The sequence below is a fragment of the Euleptes europaea genome, chromosome 9 (assembly GCF_029931775.1).
Source record: "Euleptes europaea isolate rEulEur1 chromosome 9, rEulEur1.hap1, whole genome shotgun sequence".
In the NCBI taxonomy this organism is placed as follows: Eukaryota; Metazoa; Chordata; class Lepidosauria; order Squamata; family Sphaerodactylidae; genus Euleptes; species Euleptes europaea.
Window position 1 is genome coordinate 59,246,074 of NC_079320.1, and position 23,591 is coordinate 59,269,664.

The window sequence follows — 23,591 nt, forward strand, 5'->3', positions numbered from 1 at the left end:
AGCAATTCTCTTAATAGTTTATTTTCTTAGGAAATGTATTGTCTATCACTGCTTCCCCCACTCCTCCTAATTAAAATAAAATCTTATATCCTTCTACCTGTCAAGGACATTATGAATGGTGTGTGTGTGTGTGTGTGTGTGTGCGCTACACAACAGGGCTCACAACAGTGTACAAACCTTAAAACCGTGGTACTAATTAAAACTTTTTTGGTTGTACATTCAGCCATAAGAAATAGCTGTCCTTCTTTAACCTAAGGTAACATTCTAAGTGGTTCTAAGAGTCTGCTGTTCTGGTGAGACAGCTTTGAAAGCCTGAAGCAAACTTTGGGATGCGCTGGAACACTCTGCAGTTCTTATTTTTATAGGAAACTGTATTGAGCAATGACATGACAGAATCAGTTTAATGCAGTGGTTTTCAAATCAAATAAAAGAGATCAGCGTTTCAGTCGGGGTTTTGAGTTCTGGTTTGCAGGCGATCTGTGGTTTTACACAAACCATTTAGCTCACTTCACTTGTGACGGCAAACTACAAGAGAGGAAGTATCGGGAGGTACAAGGGGGAAAGCACACGAGTTCTACACTTGGCTAATCTTCCCCTGCACTGTGCAGCCACGGGGATTTTGTATGTGTTCTAGGGTAGAATACAACGAGGCCCAATATGCCTTGCTAGCACTCTATGCCATCTGGCTACATGCCCTAAAACATGACCCATAACCATCTTTAACCTGTAGGTGCTTCTTGGGTGACATTGATGTGCAGAAAGTTCTTTGGAGGGAATTTTTTTTTTTGGAAACTACTGATTTACTGACAGATGTGAGCCCAGTGAAGGGTTATAAAAGGTTAAGAACATGAGAACATTAAAAAAGCCATAAGAACACGAGAACATTAAAAAAGGCCCAACAAGTCCAGCAGTCTGTTCACAGTGGCCAACCGGGCGCCTCTAGGAAGCCCACAAACAAGATGACTACAGCAGCATCCTGCCTGTGTTTCACAGCACCTAATATAATAAGCATTCTCCTCTGATAGGTATGCATCATGACTAGTATTAATTTTTACTAGTAGTCATGGATAGCCCTCTCCTCCTTGAACATGTCCACTCCCCGATTAAAGCCTTCCAAGTTGGCAGCCATTGCCACATCCTGTGGCAGGGAGTTCTACAATTTAACTATGTGTTGTGTGAAGAAATACTTCCTTTTATCTGTTTTGAATCTCTCACCCTACATCTTCAGCAGATGACCCTGTGTTCTGGTATTATGAGAGAAAGAGAAAAGCTTCTCCCTGTCCATTCTCTCCATACCATGCATAATTTTATAGACCTCTATCATACCTCCCCTTAACCGTCTTCTTTAATCTAAACAGCCCTAAGCGTTTCAACTGCTCCTCATAGGGCAGTTGCTCTAGCCCCCTGATCATTTTGGTTGCTCTTTTCTGCACCTTCTCAAGCTCTGCAATATCCTTTTTTAGGTGTGGTGACCAGAACTGTACACAGTATTCCATGTGTGATCTCACCATAGATTTGTACAAGGGCAGTATGATATTCTCTATTCCTTGTCTATTCCTTGTCTAAATATGGCCAGCATGGAATTTGCCTTTTTCACAGGTTATTTGTTGTTAGGTGCTTTGCATTATCACAAAACTGGTTTTGGATTAAATAAATAAGTGCACATTTCATATAATGACAAACAGTCTGGTGCCGGGATAGGGTAGGATCTAGACTTCAAGACAAAGCCCTCTGATGTAATCTAAAGTAATTTAGAAATACAAATGTAACACTTCACGGGGCAACAACAAGGAAAAGTATTTGGGTGTGATCAAGTGCACTCGTTTTGACCCGAGGCACAGACATACATTTGTAACGTCAACTTAATTCCTGTTACTTCCCTGTTACGCGACCATGTCTGTTTTCTGTGCTACCCAGGTATTACCTGTCCAAAAATAATGACCACCACAATAATTTTTTTGGAAATAACTAACATCTGTGTTTTAGGAATTTTTGTACCAGTTCTGGAAGAGTAACCATATTAGATTGGCTAGATTGCAATCCAGTAGCACCTTAGAGACCAACAAGATTTTCAGGATACAGGTATACGTTTTTGAGAGCCAGAGCTCCCTTCATCAGATACAAGTCAGATTGTAGCAGCAAAAAAGAAAAATAAACTAGAAATTTATGATTGGTATCTACAGCAGTAGAGTCTCACTTATGAATACTCATACAAAATGAAATGGGCCTCTTAGGGTCTATAGCAGTCCTTGTTTCCTACAAACTGTATACCAACAGAAGAAAAGGATAATTGAGTTAAACCATTTCTAACCTAATTGACCCAGATAAATGTTGGAAAATGGCTTTCTACATCTTTTTTTTTTTTTTTTGCCGTCAAGTCACATCTGACTTACAGCGACCCCTGGTGGGGTTTTCAAGGCAAGAGATGTTCAGAGGTGGTTTGCCATTGCGTGGCTTGCACCACTCCCCCGGTGTTCCTTGGAGGTCTCCCATCCAAATAATTGCCATGGTCAACCCTGCTTAGCTTCTGAGATCTGACAAGATCAGGCTAGCCTGGGCTATCCAGGTCAGGGCTTTCTACATCATACATGATAGTTATTTCATAGTGCTGGGTCAAGAGTGAACCTAAAATTAAAATTATATTACAGCAAATCCTCGTAGGTATACACCATCATGTAGTGTGCTAAACGATCACAGACGTTGAGCCCAAAGTATGAGGAAACGAGCAAAGTAGATGGTATGTACAACTCAGCAAATTGGAATCTGAGACAGCCTGTTGGAATTTGGGTGCACAGCAAGCCTTTACTGGCGATCACATACTGCATCTGAACACAAGAAAATACAGACTTTTAAAATAAATTCCACCCACTACCATTCTTTCTTTTATGGGAAATGTGTTTGATGCAGGACAGTGGAATGGGTGTGCTTTTGTTTAGGTAAACTGGTCTCTCTTCATTGTTTGAGGTACTTAATGCTCGCTTGGTGGTATTTTCATCCACTTTGATGCAGCGATTTTAGTGAAACTCCTGTATTGCAGTACAGATCAGGTATGTTGGGTATAGGAACTGGTATTCTGAAGAGAGCTCTCTTTGTTTGAGTCCCTGGAAGGTAAGCTTGCCTGTAATAAGGGTCAAAAGAAGGTCATTTGTCTTACATGCTAAAGTTGAGATTATAGCTTTAATTCACCTGACTGGAATGTAATGGACTAATCATTGTAAACTGCAACACACAGGACTTTGCTAAACCTTTGTTAACTTTTAACGGTAGACGTGGCATTTTGGGTCTTGTTTTAATATATATTATCAATTGTGCGGAAGGATAGATGACGGATTAACTGTTGCACCACCTACAGCGGCAAGAGCCTTTTGACTGTTTCAAGTAAGACTTCCCTCTTGTCTTGCTTTGTTTGGTCCATGGGCATTTTGCTTTAAAAAATTTAAACGTTTTACAATACAGGTATTGTTTTAAGGGCCAAGGGAGGATAAAATTGCACACATAACCCCCAGGCTCTTTTGTGCTGTCTGCATTCTTTGTGTGCGGGGGGGGGGGGGAGGTTTTTGAAAACTGGTGTAAGGTAATGGCTCAGTATGTGAGCAGTGAGCCCTGATGCCCGTGGTTCAAATGTCATCTCAGCTGTGAATTCATGAGGTAGTGTTAGTCAAGTCACTTCTTTTCAGCCTCCACCCCCATCTGCAATATGGCAGAAATCATACTAGCTTGGTTTACAGGATATTTATAAGGATTACTGAGAGAGTTCATGGGAAAGAGACAGGAACGCTGAAACGTTATGCAAATGCTAAGTATTATTGCTGCTTTAATAAGTATCTCAAACTGTTGGTTGTATCGTTACGGATGTTCAAATGATACAAGAGGGAGGAAGAGCCATCTTGCCTCGTTTTCTTCCCCACTGCGGCTTCCAGACCCCCATTCCTTTTTGTTTCCCAAGGTCCTCCATTGCTACAGTGTGGGCAGGCACACATGTACTCTTGATATATGTCGGTTAATATCGTCCTATACCTAAGGTTGCCAACCTCCAGATGGTGGCTGGAGATCTCCCCCTATTACAACTGATCTCCAGCCGATATAGATCAGTTCACCTGGCGAAAATGGCTGCTTTGGCAATTGGACTCTGTGGCATTGAAGTCCTGCCCCTCTCCAAACCCCGCCCTCCTCAGACTCTGCCCCCAAAATCTCCAGGTATTTCCCAACCCGGAGCTGGCAATCCTACCTATACCTCAGTTGAAGACCACATTCCCAAACTGGTCAGCTGTACTGCCCAGCTCGCCAGTTAGGATCTGCCTCCCAAGCCCTGCTCTCTATGCCCCTTCCTACAGAAGCGAGGCAGGTGGCCACTGTGCGTGTGTAAAGTTCTGTCAAGTCGCAGTCAACTTATGGTGACCCCTTATGGGGTTTTTAAGGCAAGCAACTAACCGTGGTGGTTTGCCAGGTGCCTTCCTCTGCATAGCAACCCTGGTATTCCTTGGTAGTCTTCCCATTCAAATACAAACCAGGGCTGACCCTGCTTAGCTCCTGAGATCTGATGAGATCGGGCTAAACCATGCGGCCTTCCTGGCAGGTGGCCACTACAGACAAGGGGTTTTCAGCAGAATGCCCTCCCCCTTCAGACTTGTCTGGTGCCCACCTTACCATCTTTTAGGCGCCAGGCTAAAACATTTTTTTTACCCAACCATATAGCTAAAGGATTGCGTCTTTTTAGCTGTTTCGTGGTCTGCTTTTAGTACTGTAATAATAAAATAACTAATTAGCAGTCGTCACATGGAGAAATTGCGTCTCTTCTGCAGCCTCCCACTCTTAAGAGTTTAGGTTTTATCATTGGCTGAAGCAAAATGACCCAGGGATCAATATTTTTACCGGTGTCCCCTCAGACCTAATGATCCTAAAACACCAATGAAATAAACGACCCACACCCTAGCCATGAAGGATCTTTTGACTTGCAAATGAAGAGCTGTCACAAGTTTAGAAGGCTATGTTGAGAGGTTGGAACTCAAAGTTCCTGGAAGCTATCAACAAGGCTGCCCCCACCCCCCAATGTCCTTTCCCTCCCTTTGGGCAGAATCTGGTACCTTGGTTTACTGCTGCGCTGGATAACTTGAAGGTAGCTAGGAGAGGCCTAGAATGGCATTGACAGAAAACTCAGAGTGAACCTGACGCAGCATGCTGTAGAGCCCTTGGGAAAGCCTGTGGTGATTGTGTCAAAGAAGACATACTTTCCCACTACATTTGCATTAGCTAGTTCATATCCAGCTCAATGTTTAGAGTATTTTGGCACTTGCTGAATCCTAGGTTTGAGTCTTTAAACCCTCAGGAAGTAAAGATTAGTTGTGACACTTTTGCAACAAAAAAAAAATTGCCAACACAATCTGTCAAATGTGTTCTGATTTGGACGCTGGTTGTCATATACTCCAGGAAGCAGAAGTGGCTGGAGCACCGTCTGATCCATTTATGGAACCTTTTGTCCTGATTCCAGCGATCAGTGTTGGTAAGATCCTGGGATCCACAAAGGCCACCACTTGTTCGGTTGAGTCCTGTCTATCCTGCTTACTGAAATTTCGTGAGGGGAAGATTAAATGTTCCCCTGATGTTCATTATAAATCAATTCCTTGTGGGTAAGGGAATTAGCTATCTGAACAAGAGAATGCATCCAAGTACCAAGAGCAAGAGTAAGCTACTCATTCAGGCAGAGGAATGGGGAACGCAAATGCAGACTGACTGAGGGACTGAGAGTGACTGAGGGAGAGACAGATGAGTAGCTGCCGATCCTGTGATCCCATAGAGATTCCAGCAACAATGCAGGGGTCCCAGTGGCTGGGCAACAAGTATATCCTAAAAGGGAGAAACAGGACCATATGTTGTGCTTCAGATGGGGGCCCAAATAAGGATAGCATAGTTTCAGAGAAGGAAATGTAGGGCAAACAAGCAGGGCACATAGAGAAATGATTCTATACTTTTTTGTCTTAGAAGCAAAGGGGAGCAGAAAGTGGGTACCAGGAAAATACCCAGATTATGCCAGTGGGGTGAGAAGGGGCAAATTCAGTCTTTAGGGATAGTAGGAATTTGGAGTCAACTGGTGCCAATTGTTGGATATGGCTTCAAAGTGAGGTAATATTAGGGTTGCCAACCTCTAGGCATGGGCTGGAGTTCTCCAAGAACTACAACTGATCTCCAGACTACAGAGATCAGTTCCCCTGGAGAAAATGGCAGCTTTGAAGGGTGGACTCTATGGCATTATATCCCTGCTTTGTTTCCTCCTCTCCATCGCCAGGCTCCACTCCCAAATCTCCAGGAACTTCTCAACTCAGAGTTGAGAACCCTAGCTAATATGTTAATGTTGATAAGTACGGTATGGACAAAGTAATAAATATGAGGCTGTGTTAACGATGGCAGGAGTGTCCTTTGTGGGAAAGGCCCACTGGTGGAATCAGTGGAGGTTCCTAATTGTGGCCTGGTCATCTCTGAATGTTGGCCTTTACGTGAGACTACAGGAGTTGTTGTTGTTTTTCTCCTTACAGGCTCCTTCTGGAGCACTACCAGCTAGCATAATTACATTAGAGTTTTATTTATTTATTTTACTGTTTATACCCTGTCTTTCCTCTTGATTCAAGGTGACTTACAAGTAACCGTTTAAATATTAAAACCAAATAACATTGAAAAATCCAAATACATTCCACCCCCAAAGATGCCGGTTGTTCATACTCCATCAAATGCCCTGCCAAACTAACATGTCTTACAGTGCCTGTTGAAAATCTCCAACAGGGGGTTCCCCTCGCCTCTTCAGAGATTCCACGGAGTAGGGGTTGCAGTGAAAAAGTCCCAGGCTCTGGTTGATGCCAGGCAGGCCACTCGAAGAAGAAGTAGTAGTAGTAGTTGGTTTTTATATGCTGGCTTTCTCTACCACTTAAGGAAGAATCAAACTGGCTTACAATCACCTTCCCTTCCCCTCCCCACCACAGACACCCTGTGAGAGAGTTGGGGCTAAGAAAGATCTAAGAGAACTGTGACTACCCAAGGCCACCCAGCTGGCTTCGTGTGTAGGAGTAGGGGAACCAACCCAGTTCACCAGATTAGCGTCTGCCGCTCATGTGGAGGAGTGGGGCATCAAACCCAGTTCTCCTAATTAAGAGTCCACCACTCCAAACCACCGCTCTTAACTACTACACAGTCAGCAGGTGGCAGCCTGAAGACCACAATTGTTGGTGTGTGGGAATATATGGACCACTGGCGGAGAAGTTTTAAAGGTCATAATCAGATGTGGCCCACAAAGCAAAAAAGAAAAAGTGGGTCTCAGCACAAAAATGGAGATTTAATGTCGGAAATGAAGGCAGTAAGATGCCACAGATCCTCAGCAATGCCGTTTCATGGGTAACAGGACATCCCTAGGATCCAAACCATTGTTTTTAAAAAGCCATTTTATGAAAGTAAAAAAGAAGAAACTCTCAAAGAAACTGAAATAAAAGCTATTATTCTTTTCTGACTCAGAAAAGTATCCCCCAAAATATATTCAAAGTCTAGGAAAATTGAATTGGGCAAACTTTTACTTCATGAAGCAACGTGAACTGAGAAAAACGCACATAACAGGCCCTCTAATGGTTCAATTCACATAAACTTGTGTCAAATTAAAGGGGAAGACCTATGAACCTGTCTTGAATAGTTCACTCTAGAAACTTGACAAAATGGTGTGAAAATGGTCATGTAATAGTCTGTAACATATTTTTTTCATTATAGCTTTAAATTCACTGCAGATAGCAGAAAGATGTATGAACATAAATTGACCTTCCTTTCCCTAACCTCATTCAGCATACAATTCAAATTACTTGATCCCATAGAAGTGGAGTTCTGTGAACATGAATGTAAATATATCAATCTGTCTCATAGTTTGGAGTAATATGCTTTTCTTTCCATTTTCTTTTTCTTTTTGTGTGATATATAAAGATGGTTCTGAAAGGAAGTATTTGCATACCAAGGGGTACATAGATGTGTTAAATGTAGCAAGAACTCATCCGAAAAAGCAGTTGTGACACTGTGAAAAGAGAAGAGATGGATTTGTACCCAGCTTGCTGGGGGTAAAGGGAAGATGACTGGAGAAGGCACTGGCAAACCACCCCGCAAACAAAGTCTGCCTTGGAAACGTTGGGATGTGACGTCACCCCATGGGTCAGGAATGACCCGGTGCTTGCACAGGAGACCTTTACATGTATAGATGCTTCTGTAATAGAACTGTTTTGTACTTCTCAGTCAGACTCATTCCTTTTCTCCAAATCAACAGCAAGGAGAACTGAAATTGGGTTTCTTTGCAGCACTTAATATCGTATTACAATTCCCATAACAATCCATCAGTTCTCATCCCGATGGGCAAGATCCATCTATACATTTACTATGAAATACATAGTCATCAAACGATCCACATCTCCTTGAGATTTTGCTTTTGTTCCTTTTTTTAAAAAACCTAATTAATTGCTTTTTGTTCTCTCCAGGAATGGCATCTCTTAATCAGTTGTGGGGAAAGAGTGTTTAAGTACTGCTTTGCAGCTAAAGCCGTTGCTTTAAAAATTATTATTGTAATTTTATGATGGATGTGGCATGCTTTGATTGCTCTGGTGGATGGTCTCCATTTATAACTAGATAGGGTTAATCTTTCTATCTTGGCCCTGTTGAACCTATATGCCGCTTGAACATGATAAATCACCCCATCCTGGTAGATGAGCAAGAAAATTGGGTATGCTTGCTGGTGTGAGATCACCACTAGTGGACCTGACTTGTAGAATTCCCCGGGGTTCATTATTGTCCCCTATGTTCTTTACTATTTATATCAGGTGACTAAGGTTGTCTGGAGTTTTGGGGTTGGGTCTCATCAAAATGCTGGTAACATCCAGCTCCGTACTTGTTAACAAAGCCTCCAGAAGTGGCAGAATTGACATCTGGAGGCAATGATCATGTTTCTCAGTCCATGACAATCCATACTTTTGTAACCTTGAGGTTGGACTACTGTAAAGTGCTCTACATGGGGCACTCCATAAAGACAACTTGGAAAATTTAGTTGGTGCAAAACAGGGCTGCCTGTTTGCCGACTGGGGTGAGCCAATTCATAAAATATTTACCTGTTCAGGAGCAGCTTCACTGGCTTCCTTTTAGCTTCTGGGTTCGATTTGTTTTGATGATTCTTACCCTTATAGCCTTACAAGACCTGCTTTACAAGGCTAAGACCTATGATCTGTGGAATCATCTCTCTCCATATATAGCTGTGTGCCTATTACACTTCTCTCAGCCATCTCTGCTTGCTGTTCCTAGGAGTGTTTTGTTCTTCTTCAGTCTGAGCTCAGTATTTCTGGGTTGTGGCTCTAACCCTGTGGAATTTTCTGCCTGAAGAGGTCAGGAGGGCACTCTCATTCCTACTTTTCAGAAAGATGTATAAGGCAGTTTAATTCCTGAGTGCTTCTGGCTGATACAGGCAGGCTCTTTTTTTGCTGATTGTTAAGGTGAGTCAGTATGTTAGTTGATAGAAGCGGCTTGATAACTTTTAAGGTAATTGTACATGCACTTTTCCAAGATCATCTTGCTTGGAATAAAAATCGACCATGGCTTTCCAAAAATGGTCATCTTTGCTCACTTCAGTTTTCGTAGACTTTGGATATGTTTTGGAGATATGCTTCTGAGTGTGTAAAAAAATGTAGTTTTTATTATTTCTTTGAGGTATTACTGTAAAATGACTATCCTGTAGCCTTTATCACAGTTATTTTCCAAAATGTGATTTCGATTGTGCTACCTCTTAGTGTGATTTTAGTACACCATGTCAGTAAACCCTCCTTCTCCCTCCCTATAAACCAAGAGAAGTCTTGGGGCATTTTAAAGACTAACAGTTATATCACACGGTAAGCTTTCATAAATGACATCTAGCCAATTTCATCCTTCCCCCCCCCCTATTTTTGAGCAACCATCTCAGGCTTTTCACGTTAAATTATTCCAGAATGACAGTATCACAAAGGGCAATGTGTCTACTAATAATAGGTTTTTCAAACGCATCTTGTTTCAGAGAACCCTATATGGATACTATTATCCAAAAGAAAGTGAGGAGGAAGGGGGCACTCTGTGTGTGTCTGTGTGAAATATAATTGTATGTATGTATTCAAAAACTTCTTCAGGGAGGTGGCACATTCTCAAAATGCATCCAGTGGAAGTGAATACTATTGTTGATAGTTAATGGTTACTGTAAGCTTGATGGTCTTTGGCAAGCAGCTTGATTGGGCACTAGAAATGTAGGAAGGAGAACATGTGTTAGAATTGCACCCTCTGGCTCTTTTTCAAACAAACAAACAAACAAACAAGAGGTGGAACCACATAACATGAGTTGCCTAAGCAAAGAAGTCATCTTGCCTTTCTAATTCTCTGTACAGAATTTCTCCCCAAAGTCAAAAGGTGGCTGTGCCTCTTCAAGGAAATGCGTGTGTGTTAAGTGCCATCAAGTCACTTCTGACTCATGGCAGCCCTATGAATCAGTGTCCTCCAAAATGTCCTATCCTTAACAGCCTTGCTCAGATCTTGCAAATTGAGGGCCGTGGCTTCCTTTATAGAGTCGAACCATCTCTTGTTGGGTCTTCCTCTTTTCCTGCTGCCTTCAACTTTTCCTAGCATGACTGTCTTTTCCAGTGACTCTTGTCTTCTCATAATGTGACCAAAGTACGACAGCCTCAGTTTAGTTTCTAGGGTCAGTTCAGGCTTGATTTGATCTATAACCCACTGGGGTTTTTTTTGTTTTTTTTGGCAGTCCACGGTATCCGTAACACTCTCCTCCAACACCACATTTCAAAGGAATCTACTTTCTTCCTATCAGCTTTCTTCATTGTCCAACTTTCACACTCATACATAGTAATAGGGAATACAATGGCCTGAATAGGTAATCCTAAATGGTAGTCCTAAATGGTAGTCCTAAAAATTTGACAAAAGCCAAATACAGTTGTTTCTAAACTAGGAAAAAAGCCTTATACCTTTGTTGGACCCCCCCCCCAAAAAAAACACTTGTTAATCTGATCAATAAAAGATAGCTCCTCATATAAACACCATCTTATCTTCTCTTAGTTTCTTGAAACCTCCGTACTGGAACTAGTATTTATTTGCCCAACTAGAATATTTTGCAACATTCTGGAGATGGTGACTGATCTTAATGCTTCCTCATCCACGGAAATGAGCTACACTATGCCATTTGTGACCATTTAACCTCCCGTATGGTTTATTCTTTCAGACTTCTGCAAGATTTCAGCTCTGCTGATAGATAAAACAGGGTATTTATATGTGTATTATTAATTCTTAAATTCCAAGAGGCACGAATGTGCTGACTAGCAGGTGCCTGATTCACGTCCCAGCAGATCCTGAAACTGTAGGCTGTTGGTTGCATTAAGATGTCATGACTTGTCGCTGGGTTTGCCTTCCTTCTTTTCCCTGCTACTGTTGCGATTGAAAGCTTCCGGATCCAGGAAGCTTTCAGTCGAGCTCCCAATTCATCATGATGTCCACACGCAGGTGTTTGGGTGAGTTTGTTTCCCCTCCACAAAGCGTGATTCTAAAATTGGACTCCATCTCCAGTTGGAGTAGTTCAGTCTGTAGGAGAAGCAACTAAACACTGCTGTTCCCAAGAGAGAGAAAATTCTCTGCCTAGTTGATCTTTTTTTTTTTTTAGTTCTTTTTATTCATATTTAGAACAGAAAAAAGAATGGGGTAAACATACACAATGCAAACAATAATTGATAACATAGGAGAAGGGAAGGTCCAACCTGTCATTCAAATAGTCTTGGTATTTAAACAATGCAAATTCAAGATATTCACGCCTAAATAAAATGTTGTTTAAAATATTGTCGAAGGCTTTCACGGTCAGAGTTCATTGGTTCTTGTGGGTTATCCGGGCTGTGTAACTGTGGTCTTGGTATTTTCTTTCCTGACGTTTCGCCAGCAGCTGTGGCAGGCATCTTCAGAGCAGTAACACTGAAGGACAGTATCTCTCAGTGTCAGTGTCTTTCTGACTATATATTACTCTTCCTACACACTTGACACTGAGAGACACTGTCCTTCAGTGTTACTCCTCTGAAGATGCCTGCCACAGCTGCTGGCGAAACGTCAGGAAAGAAAATACCAAGACCACGGTTACACAGCCCGGATAACCCACAAGAACCAAAAAATGTTGTTTAATTCTATCCCTGATCTTTTGCCAGTTTGTGCTTATTTTTATTTAGTCTTTTCCATAAATGCCTAGTTGATCTTAAGAGCAGCAGGTAAGGATGGTCTACTCACTAGAATTCCCTGATATTCACAGAACTTTGTTGAGGATGGGCTTGATTCTGACCCTATTCTATGATAAGCAAATAACTTTCTGTGACTAATTACTCTGATCTCACTTTTTGAAGGAAGCTCTAACTTCAGAAGCAAATATTCCAAGATTAGAAATCCGTCGTCTTTCTTCCCCTTCCTTTTATTGTTGGAAGATAAGAAACAACAAATTGCTTGCAAGACCTTCAGGAGCAGTGATTACAATGCAAAATTATAGTGTGTCCTGATCTGCACAATGTCAATTGTGCAGTGGTGTCTCACAGTTTATTAAAAAAAAATGTTGCGGAAAGGATGTGGGAATCACGCTTTAGGGTTGATAATGGCAAGTCAGGTTGTTGTTTTTTACATGGTGCTGATTAGATGGCTGAGTAGATTAACACATTGTCTATTAGTTATGTTAATTTCTTCCCAAATAGATGTCATTGGTCAGATTGAATTGGTTTTAGCCGCCCTTCTCCTCCTCCTTTTTTCTTTGTGGGGGTTACCGCACATGTATTCCCAGCGATGTATTAAGAGTTTGAAAACGTTATTAAAAATACTGTTCGCACTTTGTTTGGCCCCTTTAGCTGTGAAGACGTCTTCCAACCATTTATAAGCCGTGGTATCCAAAAACCCTTTTAAAGCGATGCTTTTTATAACATTTTCAAACTCTTAATACGTCGCTGGGAATACAAAGTGCGGTCTTAATGTAACAACTGAAGTTTCTTAGCTGATAAGAATGTTTTGAAATTAAAACTCCTGAAAAACAATAGTTCCTGATCTTTTAAGAAACATTTAATTTTGCAGACATTTGGTTTTTTAGAGTTGTTTCAACCTGGGGGGAAATCTGTAGCACAAATTTGCACTGAACTGTTGTTTGGTCCATAGTACAGGTTAAGTAACAGGAGCTACAGCCCTGAGCGTTCTTACTAGGAAAGAAGACCCATCAAATGCAGAGGGTCTTTGTTGAATATTGCTTTGCTTTGGCTGTGTGGCTGCAATTCTATGTACATTTAGTTGGGAGTATGTCCCAGTGAACACATGATTTGTTTTTGAGCAAACATACTCAGGATCACGCTACATGGATACAGTCCTATCTCTACTCACATGCTTGGGAACAAACCTGATAGGATTGAGCAGTACCATAAATTTTGCAAGACATGTAAGTTGCCATGAAGCCCAGTTTCACAGAGAACCTAAAAACGAATTGCACTTTTTAATTGCACTTCGGAGCATTTCTTTGCATTAAACAATGGCACATGTCAGACTCTGGCATTGGGCTGGAGTCTGGGGCTGTCTTCCACGGTTCCTTTAGTAGGGCTTTCCCTAAAGAACCTCAGAAGAGAGTGGGGGGGGGGTTACAGCACCTCTCCCGCTCCTCTCCCACTCTCCAGCTCCTCTCCCGCTCTTCCCTCTCCCGCTTCTGCAGTAGCCTCTCCCTGGTTGCCTTAGGTGAGGTTTGACACTTCCTCCTCGGCTTTCCCAGGGTACACCTTTTAAAGAGCTGTCTGGAGGTGCGACAACTCTGTCCTCACCTACTCTTTCCTGGGGGATGGGCTTGCAGGAGTAATCCCATTTCTGTCCCTCTTCCCTGGGAAGCCTTATAGGGCTTCTCCTTTAGTCCCTTGTGGCCTAAGGAGGTTGCTGAAGCCTGTTCCCTGTCCTGCCCTTCCAAAGAAGCCTTCCTGGCTCCCACAACCAGTGAGGAATGGGCCACTGCCTGTGGCAGGTTCTGCTGCTCCTCTGCCCTCTTTGTTGCCTTGTGCCTCTGCTGCTGGCCCTTGAGGGTTGGCTGCTGTCCAGGCCTTGGCCTGCCCATTGTCTCTGGCAAATTAAGAAGCTGCTTCTGCAGTACTCCCTTGACAGCTCCACCATCACCATCTGGACTGCCATCTCCTCTGAGGTAAGCGTGGGGGCAGGAGTTCTGACCCCAGACAGCACCTTTCTGATAATAATTTTATATTCCTTATGGACATTAATCCAATTACTGTTGCTGCTTTGGATGTGTCCTTGCAAACCTTTGAGTTTTCACCACCGTAGTAAAATGCATTCTTTCTTTGAGCCATCCTGTTAGGATAAAATAAAATGTTGAGGAAGCAATTGCAGTATGTTGGTGAAGTTGTGGGAAAGCAAGCTAGTCCCTCAAGCTCTACTCCCTACAACCATTGGAGCCAGAGGGCAAGCTTTTTGCTGGTTCTCGGTCACCAGCTCCTCATCAGTGGTAGAATGATGAGAAGAGCTGACCTTCCAGACTTCTTCAAGTCTTTACCTCCGGCATATAGTTCATTTCACTTTATTACAGGAAAGCATAATGAAAGGACCTTAGCATAGCAGCCATTTATCCTTGTATGTGTGTGTAAAGTGCCGCCTAGTTGCAGCCAACTTATGGCGACCCAGTAGGGTTTTCAAGGCGAGAGACTAATAGAGGTGCTTTGCCATTGCGTTTCTCTGTATAGCAACCCTGGTATTCCTTGGTGGTCTCCCATCCAAGTACTAACCAGGTGCCGACCCTGCTTAGCTTCTGAGATCTGACGAGATCAGGCTTGCCTGTGCCATCCAGGTCAGGGCCCACTTATCTTTACTGACTGCTTTTGCTCTCCCCTCCCATCATAGGTGTGGGATGCTGTGAATAAAGACCTTGGAACCAATGTTATGCAAGGAAAAGAAAGGGGATAACAAGCAGAACTGTGGAAATTTAACCATACACATTGATAACCACGAGTGAGGGCCCTCAGTGTGGTATATGAAGTTTTCAATGACTTATATCACGAAAAATGCTAAAAAAGAAAGCCATGGTTAATTTCGAATTAATCATAAGAGAGTTATGTTTATCTAGAACTAGAACTATGCTCTTTTTTTTTCTTTTGGGCTATTAAATCACAGCTGACTTATGGCGACCCTGTAGGGTTTTCAAGGCAAGAGAGTTTCAGAGGCGGTGCCTGCCTCTGCATCACAACCCTGGTGTTCCTTGGAGCTCTCCCATCCAAATGCTAGCTGGGGTCAGGGAGAACTATGCTTTGCAATAGGTAAATCAGTAAAGAAGTAAAATAGGGTGAACAGCTAGTCTAAAATTTGGCCTACATAAGCAGCAGAATGTGATGATAGTTTCTTGAGGGGATGGAGTAATCTGTACCTCTTAAACTGCAGCGTGCCATTTTTGGAACACATGAAGATACTTTGTACTGAATCATATCATTATTCGAGATCGGAATTATGTACTCAGACTGGCAGTTGCTCTCCGGGGTCTCAGGCTGAGGCCTTCACATTGCCTCTTACCTGATCCTTTTAACTGGAGATGCCAGGGTTTGAACCTGGGACACAGTGCGTGTGAAGCAGATGGTCTACCACTTAGCTACAGCCCCTCTCAAAGCATCCTTATGTTAAACACACACACATGTGCACACAATGCAAGCATAAACTTTGAACAACAGGTAGGTGCATGAGCTTTATACCTGATGTGCTAGTTATTTTGCTTGCAGGGAGGTTTCCCCCCCCCCCACTTGAAGGAGCATGAAAAGGAACCCACCGCCTTGAAACATGTGGCTAAAAACACAGCTTTAAACATGTGATTCATAGGTATTTTGTTTCTTTGCTGTTTTAGAAACTAAGTCACGATTTCTAATTTTTAAAAGGTTATATTCCAGCAGGGCCCAGCAACATGGCGTTGCATGTCCAATCTTTTACATCTCACAGAGCCTCATTTCTGTCATCTTTGTTTAAAGAGATGAGAAATGGTTGCCCATATCCTATTTACTCAGAGGAAGGGAAAACTCTGGCCCATCATTGCTTCTTTTAACTGCACACGAATTTTATATGAGCCAGGAGCTTTGCTGAGCAAGTGAGTCCAAAGGTTTAAGGTTTTTTTTTCTTTCCCCTGGCACAAGGAATTGACAAAATCCACCTTGAAAGTTGCCTGCTGTTCTCCACTATCGGAGAACAAGAATACAAAATGTTCATGACCCCCAGGAAGACCATATGCATTACACAAAAGGGCAGTTTACTCAAAGAATAGATATCAGTTCCTGGGTATGACATTTCCATCAAGCCTGACAGAGTCGAGAGAAATGCTCTTTGTCATAGAATCACAATTGCACTGAAATGTATCCAGGTAAATTGTAGTGTCTGATCAGGCTATGTGGACCACAATTAAATTGAAGGGGGGGGGGGAATGCCGTGACCGTATATACATCTTAAATTGAAGAAGGGGCATTATGGATTTAATCCATGGGTCTATATTTAAATGGCAGAGTTTCCATTAGCTTCAGAATAAGGGAGTTTTTCCTGTTATCCTTATTCTCGATATGTTCCAAATCGCAGCAGTTTTGAACCAGCATATCTGTGGTACTCTCTTCCTGTTACCTAAGGGAGAAAAATTGAAGTCTGTCTGACCTGTTCCAATTGCTTTTATTTGAGAAAAGCAAGGCTGCGGCGAATGCTCTGCAGATATTTGCCGAGCAGAATATCTAGCCTTGACTTGGCTACCTTGAAGAAGCAGCACAACCTTTTCCTTTAATATAAACGGGACACGCTTTTCATCCTGCTGCTTTGTGGATGTAAAAACGCATTAGCCTGCTGTTAAGAATAGATGGCCTCTGCAACCGCCAGTAGGCCAAAATTTTGCCTGCGTTGTCTTCATTTATATACCTGTTTGCCACCTGACAGACAGTGAATCTGTTACACTGTCTCGGTTAACAACCGTGGAGTGAAAAGCATTTTGATAGAACAGGTATATTTCAAACCATTTATTGAAAAGATCTTAATTTAAAAAAAAAAAAAAACAGGCACTTTTCACTTTTCACAGACTGTGTTACCACTTCTTCACGACACAGAAAGCCACACCTGATCCCCCCCCCCCATTTAGAAACAAATGTAGTGGCTATGCGAGGTTTCTCAGAGATGCAGTAAATAAATATAAAATTGCTTGATTTGAGAATTTAAGGGCTAACCCCCCTCTCCCCCCACACACAAAAACCCCCTGCAGTAAAACAGTGTTGTCCTTGTCCTACAATCACAAGGACAGTGTTACTGTGGGCCACATTTTAGGACTCTGCAGGCTACTCTTGCAGTTTGGGCCACACATTGAGCAATCCTGACTTAAACCTACTGAGCAATTACCTGAAATGTGTTCGCAGATATGGCTTTCCCCTCTTGTGAGATTATTTTCCATTACGACTAGGGCTGCTCTTAAAGCACAACTACAGTCATTACATCCATCCCCAAAACCCAACTGAACTGCCTTTATCCTATTTGATTGTTGATTCATTATGCAAGCTATTTGATGGCTTTGTGATTGAGTCTGTGAGTGCCTGAGGGCTAAAAAATATTAGTTACTATTTTTCCATAAATCGGTATGCATGCAAAGGTGCTAGACTCACAGGAGCAATAGAACAGGGCCCTTTCTCTGTTAAGGTTGCCTGAAAGTTTGGCCTTGCGATCCTATGCAGAGGTTTAGGGTTGCCGGCTCCAGGCTGGGAAATACCTGGAGATTTTTGGAGTGGAGCCTGAGGAGGGCGGGGTTTGGGAAGGGGAGAGACCTCAATGCCATAGAGTCCATTTGCCAAATCAACCATTTTCTCCAGGGGAATTGACTTCTATCGGCTGGAGATCAGCTGTAAAAGTAGGAGATCTCCAGCTACTACCTGGAGGTTGTTGTATATAAGTGCTGGTTAATCTCCTGTTCAGAAATAATATCTCAACATGCAGCCACTTAAAATTCTTTTCTTATTTTTTATGTTTTTCTCATACCTTCATTAGTAAATAGTACCAGTAAACAAAGCTATTATAACCACGATCTACAAATCCTAAACAAGACCTATAACTAAATACAAGTCTGTACAATAATAGAGACAGAGTTGATATACTGTCCACAGATTTTTCACATGTCCATTCCCCAAGAAGGAATCATGCCGACGCTATGATCCTCCGTGCCGTATTGCAATGTATCTTCTGAAAGTCAGCTGCTTGTAGCTGACCTATAGGATTCCTTTTTTCAAAGCCGTCCCGCAGTTCGTTTCCAAAAGCCACTGCAGCGGGTATAATTAATCCAATGCAATATGACAAGCAACCTGTTGTCATATTCTGAGGAAGCGAGCACCAGCGAAACAAGATATAACCGGTTGCTTGTCATATTGCATTGGATTAATTATACCCACCGCAGTGGCTTTTGGAAACGAACTGCGGGATGGCTTTGAAAAAAGGAATCCTATAGGTCAGCTACAAGCAGCTGACTTTCAGAAGATACATTGCAATACGGCACGGAGGATCATAGTGTCAGCATGATTCCCTCTTGGGGAATGGACATGTGAGAAATCTGTGGACAGTATATCAGCTCTGTCTCTATTATTGTACAGACTTGTATTTAGTTATAAGTCTTGTTTAGGATTTGTAGATTGTGGTTATAATAGCTTTGTTGACTGGTACTATTTACTAATGACGGCATGAGAAAAACATAAAAAATAACAAAAGAATTTTAAGTGGCTGCGTGTTGAGATATTATTTCTGAACAGGAGATTAACCACTACCTGGAGGTTGGCAACCCTATCCCCAAGCCTCCTGAGGCCCCAAAAACCTCCCTCTGGTGGCAAAGAGGGACCTGGCAACCCTACTTGGGGACCCATGTGCTGACCCATGGAATGGTAAATTGAGGCATTTCCCCTATATTTATTTGAAAAGGGCAGGGTCCAGTACACACAAGAGTTTGTTACGTTTGTACATAAAGTTAAGTGGAGTCCCTATCTGGATGTACCAGAAATCCATAGTGGTGTTCCTGAATTTTCATTTATGTACCTGTTTTTAATTCAAGAGCTATCTGTCTGTACTCTTCTTTAGAGTCCATTTGGCAAGGAGTTTTTCCATAGATATGAGCATACCTGAATATATTTGAGTTTAGGGGGGCACATGGGAAGCATTCTGGTTTTGTTTTAACTACTCTCTCATTTTCACTTGCCTCTTGAGTTCCCATGAAAATGTAGTACCAGGAAGATTAAATGTGTAGGACTATCAAGCATTATTGGCAATTGTGACCACTAGGGATTTTCCTTTGCTGCAGCAGATGCTAACCAAACATATGTTTAAAGTCTCCATTGTGGCACATTTGAGTTACTGTTTGCTCTGGATAATTTAAGTAGGCAAAAGTAGAGAAAAGTGTCTTAGTGAGGGATGTGTAACTAATGTTGTTGGGGCGAGGAGAAGCACTTGAACCTAAACCAGTAGCTCGGATTAATGTTTTCCTAGAGAGCTTTGAAGATGTAAAGTGGTGTATAAGAGCTATACGCTAGATCATCTTTCATCAGCTCAAATTGAACTCATTGACTGAAAACTTTGAAAACCTTAAATCTTTATCTGAAATGCCCCAAGAGTTTAAATGCGCTTCTGATTTATATAATGGAGCTACAGAGATTTGGAAGAGTCTGCAGAGGTTTCGCCTTGTATTTATAATGACGCACCAGTGCCAGAGAAATTTGTACAGCCTTTGTGTAAGGTTGTACCAAGGAAGTTTTGTATTTTAGATAACATGAATACTGGAAAATGTTTACTACCCAAAAAATTATTATACTTTAGATTTAGAGCACAATGGAATTTTAAACATGGTGAGTATGACCAGGGAGCTGCAGATTTTCATATGAATTTATTAGCAGTCTTTCCCCCCACAGTAGCTTTGTGCAAGGACAGAACAGGGAAACTGGAGGTCTATCTGGTACATATATCTTCAGCTGTTAGGCTCTGTATCAGCCCATTCCTGAGAGGGAGGGCTGCGCTGGTGGCTGGAGGCAGCTCAGCCACACTGCCTCCAAAGGATGTTTCAGCCCCCCCTCCCGAAGCCGAAACCTTGCCCTTACCTGTAAAACCCGTGATTCCCTCTATAGGGTTCCACGGGGATACGCCACCTCAAAAGGTATCTCCAGGTAAGGGCAAAGGGAGTGTTCCCAGCCCGAAAGGGCTTAGAAGTCTGCATAAACGCAGCTCCTCCCCTGGCCCGGCCCAGGAACGCCCCCAGGAGGTCAGCGCATGGAGGTGTGCCGTCCGGATGCTGGCGCGAGGCTGTGCCAGTGTCAGTGGGCAGTGCTGCCATGGCAGCGCCAGGAGGATGGCATGCGCCCCCCCGCTGGCGTCCGTGCCACCCTGGGCGGCATAAGTGGCATGGGCGCCAGCACAGGGGACCTGGACACCAGCGCAGCCCCTTCCTGGCCTCCTACGGACTTTCGTCCTTTCGGCTCAGGGATGGGCTGTAAATCTATCTAGTCCATTTTATCCTGTCCTTCCTCCCAGGTGGTTCTCCCATCCCCAGTTTATCTTCACGACATCCCTGTAATGTGGGTTTGAATGAGTGCATGTGACCAGCCCAAGATCACCCAGTAAGCTTTGTGACAGTGTAGCGATTTGAACCCAGGTCTTCCAGATACTAGTCCAACATTAGAATGTAGTCCAACATTAGAATCACTACACTATACTGGCTGTTAAAAGTAGATGGGACGCAGAGATCTGCTGGGGGCACCTTCCCTTGTTCTGTACCAATATTAACAAAACAAAAAACTAGACACTAGATTTACTGCAGTATAGTTCCTCCTCTGTGTCTTTCAATTCCCTTGCCCTTCCTTCCCACTTGGGCACCAGGGTGAAAGTTTGCATTGGTGTCCCTGGATTGATACTTGTGTGCTTGTGTGATACCCTCCCAGAACCACGAGTCTAAATAAGCAATGTAGATGCTTATGCAACACATACCTTTTCGCACCTTTTCTCAGCGTGCTGTTTCCTAAGGAAGAGGCTGCCTGCACTGATTTCCTACCCATTTCTCACAGCCATTGTTCAGTGGGTTCTTGCAGTCTTTGGGAAGGGGCGGGGGGATGCTAATGGATGAAGCTGAGAATGGAAATGGTAAGTAACAAGAAGGATATTTTCAAATAATCAAGAAAATTGGGCTATGAAATAGTAGAAAAAGCAGAGGGACAGGCCAATTGTGTGAATTTGCAATATGTAACATTAAAAATATACCGGCTGTATATGCTTTACATAGCATAGCACCAGATTAGTAAAACATATGGCAAATGAAAGTTGCTGCTTTGTTATGATATCTGGAGAATATCTTACACGTGAGAATATTTCTAAATATATCTTATGAAATATACTAGATATCTAAATGTTCATGGCCAAACATTTTACAGTATTTGTTGTTTATGCCCAAGTGAAGATAATAAAGAACTTTAGGGGTTCATTACAGTGCAGCTTATTAAAAACTAGCGAGATTTTAAAAAAGTTTTAAATGTTTCAGACATTGTTACTGACATTTTTAAGCCTGTAAATGAAATCCCATGCAACTGTATTTCTGCAGAAACTACACAGATAGAAGATCCGAGAAAACAATGGAGACAAGAGCAAGAGAAAATGTTAAAAGATTATCTTACAGTAGCACAAGACGCCCTAAGCACTCAAAAAGAACTGTATCATGTGAAAGAACAGAGACTGGCACTTGCTTTGGATGAGTACGTGAGGTTGAATGATGCCTACAAGGAGAAGTCAAGCTCCCATACAAGCTGTAAGTATAATGCGCTGTTTCTTCTTAGTGTGTCTCGTCCTTCACCAGCTCAAGAACCAGTGACTGAGCTGAGTTGCTCCAGATCTTGTGGGCTGCAGCAATTGATTTTAGAATCAGGTTGATCATCTGGAGTGCCAGTATCCTTTCAAGAGTCAGTCAGGGGCTCTTTACAGACTGGCACTTGAAAGTATAACTTTATACAAAACGAAGAGGTTGTTCATACCCAAGTACATCTAATGTGAGGCTAGGGTATAGTTGTCTTTGCTATTCAGCTGGGAGACTTACCAGTCGTAAATTAAGGCCTCAGCCTGATCGCCATCGACACAATAATGTCACTTCTGGAGGTGACATCATCATGTTGTTGAAGAGACTCTGTGGTGACGTCATCATGTTGTGGGAGACTCTGTGGTATTTGGGCAAAACTCTGGTAAAAAATGGCTTCTACTATAAAGTTTTTGCCCCAATACCAGAGTGTCTCCCACAACTTCGGCGACATGATAACATCACTTCTGGAAGTGACATCAGTGCCAGCCTCCCTCTGCAGCTCGTGTCCCCCCACTCTCCAATTGCCGGGGGGGACCTGATGACCCTATCTGCAAATTAGATGCAAGGAGATGTAACGGAAGATTGCAGAAAATAAGACGGTAGAGACTGGAAATGATGAAATCTAGTCCTGTTTTCTAGTACTGCTTTACCCTACAAGGTAAAAGAGCTCAGGGTGGTTTACATAGTTCTCCATCACCATTTTGTCCTCAAAATAACCTGCTAGGTTAGGTTGTGTGTGTGTGTGTAAAGTGCCTTCAAGTCGCAGCCGACTTATGGCGACCCTTTTTGGGGTTTTCATGGCAAGAGATTAACAGAGGTGGTTTGCCAGTTCCTTCCTCTGCACAGCAACCCTGGTATTCTTTGGTGGTCTCCCATCCAAATACTAACCCGGGCTGACCCTGCTTAGCTTCTGAGATCTGACGAGATCAGGCTATCCTGGGCCATCCAGGTCAGGGCAAGGTTAGGTTAGGTTGAGAATATTTGATTAGCCCAAGATCATCCAGTGAGCTCCATAGCAAAGTAGGGATTTCAACCCAGATCTTCCCAGTTCTGGTTCTACACTCTAACCCCTAGTGTGGTTAAAATGGAATGGTCTGGTTATACAGAACAGTGAAGGGAATGGCAGAGTACCTGTTTTGCATGCATAAGGTCCCAGGTTCAAATGGTGACATCTCAGATGTAAGATGTTGGGGGGTGGGGCAGGTTTCTTCCTGAGAGCAGCTGCTAATATGTCTTAGGATAGGGCAGCTTCATGTTCAATTGCTGTTTGAAGGAGAACACATAATAGGTCCTGACAATATACATTCTGTGTCTTGAAAGTGCTGAGCACTTTATTTTATCCTGCAAAGTACATAGGACAGTTTTAAGGCTTCTGTGGGATAGAAATTGATTGCCTGTTTAGAAGTATCAAGAATTTTTTTTTTTTTTTGCTGATCTGTGACTGTTGCCCCAAACTAATTTTCTTGGAGCAGCATAATCCTGACACTCCTCTCTCCTATTTCCTGAATTGCCTCTCTAGGTGTCTTTAGTGATTTTATTTCCTAGATACTTGTCCCATGAGCAACCAATGGGAATTCAATGTGAAAGACCACAAGGGAGAGGGGATCAGCAGGTTTAATCCAGATGAAAGTTAGAGTGTAAAGCAAGAGGGAGGGATAAAGAAGCAGCAATTCCAGACATAGATCTATCACACAAATTTTTA

General features: G+C 42.6%; 1 protein-coding gene across 1 annotated transcript in view; it reads left to right on the forward strand.

Annotated features, from left to right (window-relative positions):
- WWC2 (WW and C2 domain containing 2) overlaps positions 1 to 23,591 on the forward strand; it is a 136,827-nt gene that overhangs the window by 48,297 nt on the left and 64,939 nt on the right. The window contains exon 3 of the mRNA XM_056855200.1: positions 21,641 to 21,844. Coding sequence (XP_056711178.1) covers positions 21,641 to 21,844 — 204 coding nt within the window. The remainder of the gene's footprint in view (positions 1 to 21,640; positions 21,845 to 23,591) is intronic.